Genomic DNA, 13061 nt, shown 5'->3' with positions numbered 1-13061 from the left:
GCCCAAAGCGCTTCACAGGCATTTTATTGTGGGGTGGAGTGATTGTGTAGTTTCTAAGTGAATGCGGCAGCCAAATTACGCACAACAATGTCTCACAGACAACCATGAAAAATATGATCAATTTTATCTGGGGGATTGTTGGCCAGTACATTGGGGAAAACTCTCTTCTCTTTTCGAATAGCACCATGGGATCTTTGAAGTCTACCTGAACAGGCAAATGGGGCCTCGGTTTAATGTATCATCCAAAGGACAATGTAATACATCCCCAGCACTGCTTTGGATGTGTGCCTAGATTATGTGCACAATGTGGACTATATTAGGTGTGGGTTGACAGAAAAGTATCATTGGCGGAGGTCTGAAATCAGTGATCATCTCTGCCAGACATAGTACACAGCAAAGAGGCAGTTGTTAAAGAGGAATGGACACCATTGGGGACTGATAAAGACCTGTTCTACTCACCAGTCTTCTTATAGAAGATCACTTCAGTCTTGAACTCCCGTTTTTCGTCCAACGCATTCTGAATCTGTACCTTCATCAATTCATTTGTTTCCTCTCCATAGAGAAACTTACAAGCGCAGCACTTCTGCATAACCTCAGCCCGGGCATAGCCTGTCAGGTCGCAGAACCCATCGGAGCAGTACACGATCGGGAACAGGTTCATTACCTGAGCGTTTCCCAGGACAAAGTTGCTGTCTGTTGAAATGAGGGAGAAAAAATAGAATGATCAATTTGACAGATTTCTATGGAGCTCAAGAATTTTCAAAACATGATGTCCAACAATAAAATCTGCAGCCTGAATAACTCGCTACAGAAATGCATTGATCTTAGACTCTGCAGTTAACCTTGCATAAGTCTGATCTGTGTAAATCATACAATCGCCTAAGTTATACGTCTGCCCAAATCCCATTGCATTTCCTATGATTAATAAGTTTCACATAACTCATACTTTGCATAAGTCATATGAAATGTATGGTCCCAAATGATATGACTTATGTGAGGTTTATTGTGCCACCCTATTCTTTCACCCTACATAACAACCGAGGCATAAATTTACAACAGTGAACAGCTATGCTGCTAAGATTTCAAACCTCTGTTCAGAATTACGAGAGGTCTTAGCAAAGAAAATATGCCAATGTGTTGTATTTAACGCAGATTCTGCTCCCTCATCCAGAGTGATGTTCATTTAACATTTAACAAATGCTGCATTTTCATTTTTTCATGCAACATATTCCAGTATTTTGTTGGAGCAAAAATAGGCTGGTTATAGTAAAGATCAGAACAGGATTTGCATTCTCAGAGGCAATTCACTTGATTTGCAAGGATTAAAGAGTCATCCTAATCCTAACCTTAAAGAGGATCAATGAGTGGCACCCTTGGCTTCTGAGAATTGAGATGCTTGTGGTTCAAGCCCCGAGTCAGGACTTTGAACTGACAGTACAGATTGGCACTTCATAATAATAATCCCTCCAAAACCAAAAACAATAATAAATTGGTCATTTTCAATCCATGACTGTTTGTGGGACATTGCTGTGCGCAATTGGCTGCCGCGTTCGCCCACAAATATACAGTCAATTCACTTTACAGTGTGTTCTGTGAAGCGCTTTGGGACGTCCTCCTGACATGAAAAGCGCTCTATCAAATGCAAGGATTATTATTATTATTATTATTCATTGAGATACTAGGGGAGCAGCACTGCATTGTTGGTCGCTCTGGTCGAGGTGCTCATTCTTTGGAATGAGACACTGAACTGAGGTCCTGTCTGCCTATTCAGATGGATTTTGAAGATCCTTCAACACTATTCAAAAAGAGAAGGGAGTTTCTCCCGGTGTCCTGGCCAACAATTCCTCACATAAATCAATTGCCTACTTCATGGCCGTTGTGGAACATTGCTGTGTGGAAAATAACTATTGTGTTCACTTCACTTTGCAGCAATTATCTATGAAGTGTTTTGAGACATTGTCATTGTAGTTATTGCATCACATACAAAGATTATTATTAAACCAAGTGCATTTTATACACTTCATTAACATGCTGTCCTTAGTTTCTTGCAGTTTTACTCAATCCTTTATAAAGGTAGGGTTGTTTTTCAGTTATTAAAATAGATGTGAAGAAGATTCTCACAAAGTAAAGTAAGAGGGTATTTCAAAGGGAACCTGTGATTGAAATGGAGATGATTTTACAGTGTATTGTGGAAACTAGGCATTCAATTCTGAAAAATAACCTGACGGAACAGACAAAGCAACCCTTGATTGCATGGCATTCAAAGAACAAAGGAAATAAATAAATATCAGATTTGTGGGGAAGAGCGGTTCTCTTGGGATAGATAGAACATGCAATTGGGGATTGTGTGACAGCTCTTTGATGGATTTAGACTCATTGGCTTATTGGAAGCAAAAGCACTGAACACATCTTTCTGCGATAGAGTAAAGTAGAAAATTTACAGTTCTTTAACTTTGGTGCAATGACAGCTTTAGTGAGTCAGCCTGCTCCTTCAGACGCAGTACCATCAGTGAGAACAGACAAAACACACTGTCACACAATCATGCGGCTTTGCTGTTTTTAAAAAAAAAGCTAATGAGGTTAATAGACAGTATTGAGCTTCAAAGATTCACTGAGTAACTAAGAGTTCGGTTAATGCTTCAGTTAGAAAGCTTCCATTTATAGTAATGAGAAGTTTGAGTGCACCACACAAGTGAAGAATTACTGTACTTATTTAACTATACCTGGGGGAATCCATCACTTGGAAACCATTTGGAGTCAGGCTCAATGACAGAGCCTATAAATTATTATTATGCACAAATTGCAGTAAATTTTCACACTGGAGTTCAACAGAACAGGACTGTTTTGAGCTATTGCTGGAGTTTTAGCCCAATTTTGTTGGGGCCAGGGGGGAGGAAGAGAGTGTGAGTGAGTGAGTGAGTGAGTGAGTGAGTGAGTGAGTGAGTGAGTGAGTGAGTGAGTGAGTGAGTGAGTAATCAGGTGAGTGAGTGAGCAATATAACAACAACAACTTGCAGTTATATAGTGCCCTCCACGCAGGGTAGTCTCAGAGCGCTAAGGAAGCTAGTGAGTGAGTGGACAGAGTGGACACATGAGCACAGTATTGCAATTTCTAACCTTATTGGTAGGGATAGAGAAACCGCCGTACCCTTAATGTACCGGACCTGCTGCTTCCCCACCTCCTAAACATGAAGTCGCTGATCTTATCTTAAACACTGTAAACCAGCTGATAATAATTCTTGCATTTGATAGAGCGTGGTTTCACTTTGTCGAGATGTCCCAAAGCGCTTCACAGGATATACTGTAAAGTGGATGGTCTGTGTATTTTGTGAGCGAAACACAGCAGCCAATTTGCGCACAGCAATGTCCCACAAACAGCCTTGGAGTGAGTGACCAATTTTATTTGGGGGATTGTTAACCAAGACACCAGAAGAAACTCCCTTTTCTTTTTGAATATCTTTAACGTCCACCTGAACAGGCCGACAGGATCTCTGTTTAACATCTCATGCGATGGATGGCATCTCCGAGAATGCAACATTCCCCCCAACACTGCAATGGAGTCTCACCTTAGACTTTGTGATTCCAAGTCCTGATGTGGGGCTTGAACCCACAACCTTTTGGCTCAGAGGCGGGAGAGCTACTATTGAGCCAGGCTGACAAGAGTCAAAGCTGAAAGGAGTTCTGTTAATCCACCTACCTTTAACCTACAAGACCGTTTTATCTTTGACCGCCTTGAATTTGAGGAAAACTCACTCTTACTTTGAAAGCCAGTTTTCTGCAATTCTAAAAAAGAAACTGGGTTCCAAATGGATCCTGGATTTAGCAATTTTCCACAATTCTCTGACTAAATGATTTTACAGGACAGGGCTAGGTGTAATTTGGACTTAAGTTGAACGGAAATTGTCCTGCCATAAAGGAGAGTGTAGGCCATCCATCACTCAGAGTTAAGCAGAGTCTCTGTGAACCAATCCCCCTCGTTGAGGGATGGTCCCGAAACTATTGAGCAAATCTCAGTGGCCTCATATTATACATTTACCCTATTGGGCTGAACTGTAATTGAGCAGCACTGTAATTGGGCTGCAATGATAATGAAGTGGGAATCGTGTACTGTAGTAAAGAGCACACTCATAATTGTAACAAGAATAAATTAAATTATAAGCCTCTTTTGTCAATAACATAGCAGAAGGTGAGTATTCGTATGAATGTCACATGTTCAGCAAGAGACAAATCACAGGGCAAACCAGCTGGTAGCACTCTCGCCTCTGACTCAGTCAGAAGGTTGCAGATTCAAGCCCCACATTGTCAAGTTCAAAACAGTTTTGGAGGAGCGCTGCATTGGTGGAGGTGCTGTCCTTTGAATGAAACATTAAACTGAGGTCCTGTTTGCCTATCCAGGTGGACATTAAAGACTTGCATTTATATAGTGCCCTTCATACAGGGCAGCATCTCGGAGCGCTTGTTATCACCAATCGTACAATCTCTGTGTAAGGGAGTTACAGCTCGCTTGCATACATAGTGTACGATTGGTGACAATTTACACTAAATGTTTTGCATTAAAATATGCTAAACTGCTACAAAAGCTAGCTTACATTTATTGTCCCCAATTTAAGGAAAGTTCCTTAGTTTCTAACATAAATAATTTCTAAATACTATGGCAATATTTGGGCAGGATATCAGTATACATACAAAGCAGGGGGCAAAAGGAAGCAACATTGCCTGCTGATCAGTCTAAAACAGTGTAATCTGAGTTATTTTGGCATGTAAACCATTTCATTTTATGAAAGCATAAATAGAAAGGTAGACATGTGTTTGAGGAGGCATAATTGTCAGGATGTGTGCCGACCAAGGAGAACAAGGTGTTGACAGTAAGATATTTCTTTGTTTATTGCCGGGAGGTAACCCGAGAGCTCACTGTAAAGTAGCTTGCCAAATAGTCTGCACATGCATTAGCCTGGAACAACGCATGGGTTGATAATGGAAGATCGAGAATTAATAGTTCACGAGCCCTGCAGTCAGAATGAAAGGCAGCAGCAGGTACAATGGATTTCAAACTCAAAAAGGAAGTGTAAAGCTATTGGAGCCAATTTGTTAGTTCTGCCTTATTGACTAAGAATAACATCCCTGATGGGCTACAGCAACATTGTGCAGGGATCCAAGACAAAACAAAGATAAATCTAGTGTATTAGCAAACAGATTAGATTAAGAGAACCACCCAACTGGATAAAGAGGTTTGGTATGAAGTGACATTTCTGGGATGGCTCAGTGTGTACATTATACATTATATTCCATTGACCAATAGTTATAATTAAGTGCTTGGGTTGTTTACACTAAACTGAGGTCCTAAAGCAACTTGGAGTCCTGTAGCTCAGTGGTTAGAGCACTCGCTTTGCAAGTGAGAGACCTGAGTTTAATTCCAGGCAGGGCGAAACTTTGGGCAAGTTTCCTTACTCCACACACCTAATAATAATCCCTCCATAACAAAACAATAATAAATTGGTTATTTTCAATCTACGACTGTTTGTGGGACATTGCTGTGCGCAATTGGCTGCCGCGTTCGCCCACAAATATACAGTCAATTCACTTTACAGTGTGTTCTGTGAAGCGCTTTGGGATGTCCTCCCGACATGAAAAGCGCTATATCAAATGCAAGGATTATTATTATTATCGACCACTCTATCCTCATACACCGCCTCTCCTCTTTACTTAATGTTCGCGGACCTGCCCTTGCCTGGATCAAATCCTATCTCTCTCACCATCTCCACTTTGTCGCCTCTAACGGTTTCTCCTCCAGCCCCCGCACTGTCACGTCTGGCGTCCCCCAGGGCTCTGTCCTCAGCCCTCTCCTCTTTAATATCTACATGCTCCCCCTTGGTGACATCATCCGCAGACATGGGGTCAACTTCCACATGTATGCGGATGACACCCGACTCTATCTTTCTGCCTCCACCCTCAACTCCAGGACTACTGCTGTCCTGACAGACTGCCTGTGGGACATCAAGTCCTGGATGAGGGCAAATTTCCTACAGTTGAATGTGAACAAGACTGAGGCTCTCCTGATTGGCTCGCGCCAGTGCCTCTGCACCTCAGGCTCTGTACACTGTCCAGTGCCTTGGGACGTCCTCCCTATGTGAAAGGCGCTATACAAATGTAATCTTGTTGTTGTTATTGTGGTGGAGTGTTTGAAGTTTCCGAGTGAAATTAATAACACTTTTAACAGTTTGCCCAGTTGATGCAGACTGTTGAAAACTGAATTAATTGTCTAATCAAATTAGACGCTCTTCAGTTATTCAGTGCGGTTACGGTGATGTTTACTGTATGTGACAGGTTGAAACCCTAGAAACATCTCTAATATGACTTTCGGCCGCCATAGGGACAATATTAATTAATGAACACACAATAGTTTATCTTCAAGCCTTTATATCGAGATACGATTGTAGCTCACTTTCATTTCCCCTGCCCTAGAAATAATATTAGAATATTTTTTTCTAATCTGCTCAAGCTATTATAAAGTTTAAATGGATCTTTGCCTTCAACATAGGCATGGTCTTAAAAGAAAGAACAATCAATTGAAACCAGCCCTCTTCCCTGTCAATATCCTGTTAATCTCAGGATGGTAGGTCACACAAGGCGTTAAGGCCAAGAAAGAGAAGATTGCTGCAGTGAATCTAAAAGCCTTACCACATAGATGTTCATGCTGGGAATGAGCAAGAACAATTCGTACTGGGGAGTTTTGATGTATGGTCACAGTACTTCTCTTTCAAATGCTGATTGATCTGTAGTGCATTTTTAGCATACTGGATATAATATTTTTATAATAATTTTAATGATAGTGGTTACTGGTTGGTTGCTGATTTGTCTGGACTGTTCCAGGTTGGTTGTTAACAAGAGATGGTTGCTGAATGAAGGTGTTGCTTGAACAGGTTTGATTGTAATAATCTGAAATCAGTCCTTTGCACCTTTATGGGCAAATTTATTTCTATAGAGGGGAAGAAAAATCAGCTCCTCAGCTCCTCAGGCTGTGATATGATGTTTAACTTAATAGCTATGTCGTAAAGTTACAATCTTTTTATTACAATCACATATACAGAGTAGAAATGTCTTGGTCTCTGCATTTCAGCTTCCCTGTGTGTCAAAGGAGACCATCTCATAATAATAATAGAAAACATGTCAGCCAATTTGCACATAGCAATGTACCACAAACAGATATGAAGTGAGTTTTTATTTGTGGGATTGTTGGTCAGGACATCAGGAGAAACTCTTTTCTCGAAGAATCCATGATATCTTTAATGTCCACCTAAACTGGTAGATGGGTACTTGGTTTAAAATTTCATCTGAAGGACATCATCCCTGACAATGCAGCACATCCCTAGCAATGTATTAGAATATCAGCCTAGACACTATGAGTTCTGAGTCCTGGGATGAAGTTTGAAACCACAACCTTCTGACTCAACTGAGCCAGACTGATTTACGTGCGTGTTTCTGAGCTCAAAGCATCTAGTTTTACTATCTTATCCTACCTTTCTTTTAACTGTTACCACAGAGATATTTCATATCAACAAATTTAATTTGAAAATATTACCTTTTAATGACTTCCAGAACAAAAATCTGTCTGTCAGGAAGGCCCAGTGTTCTTTCATTCTGAAATGCTCTGTGCATTTAATAATAATAATAATAATAATAATAGTGCTTAGATGCAAGTTGGCAAGAGCCAAGGCTTAGATCCTCAGAGTATGCTGTGGGGTGTTGGTTATAATGGTCTATCTGGTAACTCTAATGCTGGAGAAATGGGCTGAACATCAAACTATGCATCTCACTTCAATAATAATAATAATAATAATAATAATCCTTGCATTTGGTTTCGCCCTCTGCCTGGAATTGAACTCGATAGTGTCGAAGGCGGCAGAGAGGTCGAGGAGGACAAGGAGGTAGAGGGAGCCCTGATCATAGATCTTCAGAATGTCATTGGTGAGTTGACCAGGGCTGTTTCCGTGCTACGGGCAGCACGGAAGCCGGATTGGAGGGGTTCAAAGAGGGAATGGTGAGAAAGGAAGGAGCGGAGCTGGGATATGATGACTCATTCCAGGACCTTGGAGAGGAATGGGAGGTTAGAAATGGGGTGGTAGCTGGAGAGGAGGGATGGGTCCAGGGAAGGTTTTTTTAGTGGGTGATGACAGCTGTTTTTAGGGGGTTGGGAACTGAATCGGTGGACAAGGAGAGGTTGATGACATCAGACAGGAGAGGGGCCAGAAGGTGGAGCTGGGAGATGAGGAGAGAGATGGAGATGGGATCGAGGGAGCAGGTGGTGGGTTTGAGTTTGCGAACAATGGCAGTGAGGGAGGAGGGAGAGATAGAATCAAAGGAGTATAGGGGGGATGGGTGGGGTGCAGGTCATGAGGGAGAGGTGATGTGGGGGTAGTGGTGGGTAGAGCATAGGTAACCCTCGATTTTGGATTAGAGGAAGTCCAGCATCTCCTCACAGTTGGAGTTAGAGGAGAGGATGGGCGAGGTATGGGAAGGTGGACGGAGTAGACGGTTTGTGGTGGAAAAGCGAAGCCTGGGGTTATCCTTTGCCTCCAAGATAACCTTGGAGCAGAAGGAGGATTTGGTGGAGGCAAGAGCACAGCGGTAGGTCCTGGTATGGTGAAGCCAAATATGCCGATGGATCGTTAGTTTGGATTTGGTCCAGGCTCGTTTGGCAGCTCGCACTTGTGCCTTGAGGGAACAGAGATGGCTGGTGTACTAGGGGGACTTACAGGAGTATGAGGTAGTGCAAGGGAGTCTAGAATGGAGGAGAGGGAGTTGTGGAGAAAAGAGAGCAAGGAGGGTAGATCGGTTAGTGAGGGCAAGAGGTGTAGGAGTTCAGATGACTCCAGGGCAGTGGAGAGGGAGAGTGAGGAAATTTTTTTCCACGGAAGGTATGTTACTCCCAGCGTCAATTTCTATGTTAAATTGTGGGATTGTTTGTGTAGAAAGTGAATTTTAGTTGAGGAGCTTGAATTTTATTGCATCACTTATCTTTGAATTTTCTAATTTTACCATTGCTCCATCTTTATTTAGTTTTCCATTTACTTAGTTTGCTACTTTTCTTATCTGCATGAATATTTTATAAGCAAAATAAATAGATATTTTCCCCAGAGCACCTGGTGGTGGAACACTAATTCGATAGTATCAGCTCTTTAAAAAGTCCTTGTTTTGGAAACAACAACAATTTGCATTTCTATATCTCCCTTCACCCGGGTAGCGCCTCGGGGCACTTAACAACGATGGAGCTTGACGCCCTAAAAAACTTTAACTGTGCCCACCTATTGAACTACTGAGANTTTTTTTAAACAAAATACTCTCGTGTCCAGTTTATGCAGCTCACTGACTTCTAATACCTAAGCTGCTGGTACAATTGTTTATACAGCAATTTTTCAGTAAAAGCCCAGTTGCAGAGATTTTGGGAGCATGGGCTATTCACAAACTGCATGTTGGCAGAAATGGTATCAGAACACTAAGGTCGCTCTCATTAACAAGAAGTCTTCATGTCCCAAAGTGGAATCATGACTCCCAAATTAATATTGCTGCAGCATTCACTGAACTTTCCCGACCTGCACCTCCTGGAAAGTCAAATTACTGGAAAATCCAGGTTGCTGTTACTTACCCACAAACTGCAGAAATAACACATTAATATTGATCACACTTTTTGCAACCTGGTGTTGGTTTCCTTAACGTTCACACAACAGTGAGCAGGGAGCAGGAGGCAATATCAGGTTTTTCTTTACAACAGGTGGTGCCCCTCAAAATAGAAACAGGAGGAAGCCATTCAGCTCATTGACCCTGTTTGCCAATTTTATCAGATCTTGGCAGATCTTTTAATACCATTTTTTCCATATCTCATTAAGGGTACATTTATAAAGAACGTCTTAGTGTCATCTGGGTCCCTCTGTTACAAGCAGTGAGAACAGACGTTGTATTTTATAAGTACAAGTCACAGTGTCCTTCAGATGAGACTTAAACCACCTGTCTGTGTTTGATATTACTGTCAGTGCCAAATGAAGTTACATTACTTTGTGATGTCTCAGTTAATAGAATACAAGATTAAGGACATTAAATTACTTTTGCAGGTAGGTACAGCTACTTTGGTAATAATAATCCCTGCATTTTGTTATGTATAAAAAATTATTATGTGGTTGAAGCATCTCAAAAAGCTTTGCAGAGTATACTGTAACTGTAGTGACTGTGTATCTGTAGGTGAAAGTGGCAACCAATTTATGCACAGCAATGTTGTGAGCTAAAATGATTTTATTACAATCCAAATATCAAAATCACAACGGCAAGACAAAAATAATTTAATAAAATAAAAATGGAGATATTAACATGGCAGAGTTTTAATATAGATCGAATTAATAAATATTCAATTCAAAAATAACGTTGCTTTTCCACCCAATTAAGTTCACGAAGATATAGGATCCTAGCCACAACCCCTACAGACAGCTTCTCTTCAGTTGGGAGTCAAAGCTACTTAGCTGCCTTATGCTAGGGTGACACACACCTTCCAATAAACAGTGGTAGGAAAATTGTGACTAACAATGTAAATAACTGAATCTCTGTGCATCAACTGTGATTGCTGCAGTGGATGTACAAACCACCCATAGGAATACATTGGAGACAAACACCGACTGCCTCCAAAGTGACTGCACAGTTAATTTTAGATTAGACCTAAACCTGGTAACAAGCATGGCTCCAGGCGGAATTCTGTTTGCTCGGCAGAAAATAAGTAAATAGCAAAAAGCATCCAATATACCACTCCTTGTGCATAATCAAACCATTTGCGAGACTATTGTTTCATGCTCGGTTTAGTTTCAATCACAGAAAACCTAGGAAGTAGGCATTCTCTGCCCATCACTGTTTACCTGGCTGCTGTTCCTGTGCCAAGGAAGACATAATTGTGCTAATGCATTTCAGGGTGAGATTAAATTACGACAACAAACAGACTGAACATTGGTCCACGTTGTCTTCATAATCTCCCCTTGTTTGAACTGACAACGTTTGAAATGAATATATTATAGACATAAAAATATATTAGCATCAACCATATGTGTAATATATATAATTCCGCCACAAATTACACAGTCAATCCAATTTATAGTATATTCTGTGAAGCGCTTTGAGACGTCTCAATGATGTGATAAGGTAATATATAAAATGCAAGGATTATTATTATATTGTTATAATAATATCAACACTTTGGTACATTGTTAGAAGTTTTCTCTGGGTAAATTGATATTACCCATATCACTACGGAGACATGTACAGCAAATTGATTTTCTTGTGAGACATAGAAACTAAATTAGACAGCAGAGTGGATTCAAAGTCTGGACTTGGAGAAAGAATTTGTAGTAATGGAGTTGTTTGAAAGTTGCTTTTGAGAGAACAGTGTCTGCCAAGGTGAAAACGAATCAGCAATTTTAGGACTTTGACGAAGAGATAATATGAACCCTTTCAACAGTGAATTGAATTCTAAAATGGTATGTGAACATTCTCCACATAAGTGGATTTTGGGTCTCTTCCAGATGCTGTGTTTCCTGAATGCACAGAGGATAGAATTTTTTCCCCCCTATTAAGTACTAGGGCCACAATATGGCATGCTGATGCTTGTATTAATTTACGAATAAATTGTATCCTGGTTTGTAATTGGCATTAGTGGATTTTCACACTTCGCCATAAGGCAGAGACAAAGACAAATACATTTTCATTAATGTGGCATTCATCTGTGGGTGGCGAGGCAATTGCATTTTGCACCCTGTCTCCCATATACCAGCTGATGAACATTTAGCTTAGGTCTGCTCACGGAAGGCATATTCGTTAAGCTTTCGACACTGTTCCACACTGCAGACCAGTTTCTGAGAAACTACTTCGGAAAACATAGTACATTATTATCCCCTGTTAAATGATATGCTTATGCTTATATCACCATATTCATTGATTTATTACTTCATTAATTTAATCATTTATTAATACATATAAATCATGCACTAACATATTCTGCTATCTACTTAATTTAATTCTAAGCGATGATCCACACTTTAACTGTACACTGAAAAGCTGTCATAAGCAGACATAACAGACGCACGTTCCCTGTCTGCCTTTGAATAATAATGTTGCAAATTCCCATCATTCAGCTTCATGTCCTTTCTATATTTCATGTTTTGCCAGTTTTGTTGTTTAGATGGGTGTTAAGGATGCGATGGCACTACCCGAAAAGAGAAGGGAGTTTCTCATGGTGTCCTGGCCAACAATCTCCCAATTAAAATTGGTGCCTCATTTCGTGGCTGTTTTGGGGACATTGCTGAATGTAAAATTGGATTCCATGTTCACCTACAAAATACAGTATCTTGACACTTTACACGTATACCTTGTGAAGTGCTTTGAGAACTCCTCCCGATATAAAAGGTGCTACTGTATATCAAATGTAACAATTATTATTAGGATCGTTCTTTTTAATATGTCTCATCAAATGCTTCTAAAACAATATCAAGGTGTGCAAGCCTTGGGTGCTGCTGCTTAGGTCTATGTACATGTTTTGTCCTCCAGAAAATTAATGTTCCCCTCCAATAATGTTATGCTGGTGTGCAGTTGGATGGGTTCCAAACCAAGTCCAGTATTTAATACAAGTGGCCACTCTTCATAAGCAAGTCTAGATAGTTGAATGTCAGCTTGTTGTTAGATTATTGAGAGAGGAGACTTTATCACCCAGTTGTCAGAGATTTCCAAATGTGTTTGGCACTTTTACGATTACTCATAAAGAACATGTGATAATTTTTCAGCTACGCTCCAGGAGAGACCTGGAGGGAGCTGTGCAAAACCACCCAATGTGTCATACATCTCAGCTCCATCCCTCGCAGACAGCCTGGGGAGGAAGATGGGGAAATGACACCCCTACTGAGGCGCTGCAAACAATGATGCAATACTAGGCGGCAACCATCCTGTCCCTGCAGTCCCCCAGGACTCTACCAACACAACACCTGGATACTGAAAACAGGCAACACCGTCAGAGTGTTTGTAATTGTGCTCCACACA

General features: G+C 40.8%; 1 protein-coding gene across 1 annotated transcript in view; it reads right to left on the bottom strand.

Annotated features, from left to right (window-relative positions):
- kcnh3 (potassium voltage-gated channel, subfamily H (eag-related), member 3) overlaps positions 1–13061 on the bottom strand; it is a 172400-nt gene that overhangs the window by 99521 nt on the left and 59818 nt on the right. The window contains exon 2 of the mRNA XM_042336285.1: positions 460–693. Coding sequence (XP_042192219.1) covers positions 460–693 — 234 coding nt within the window. The remainder of the gene's footprint in view (positions 1–459; positions 694–13061) is intronic.

This window comes from Callorhinchus milii, unplaced genomic scaffold (assembly GCF_018977255.1).
Source record: "Callorhinchus milii isolate IMCB2004 unplaced genomic scaffold, IMCB_Cmil_1.0 Scaffold6, whole genome shotgun sequence".
Taxonomy (NCBI): domain Eukaryota; kingdom Metazoa; phylum Chordata; class Chondrichthyes; order Chimaeriformes; family Callorhinchidae; genus Callorhinchus; species Callorhinchus milii.
This window is presented reverse-complemented; position numbering and strand designations above follow the sequence as displayed.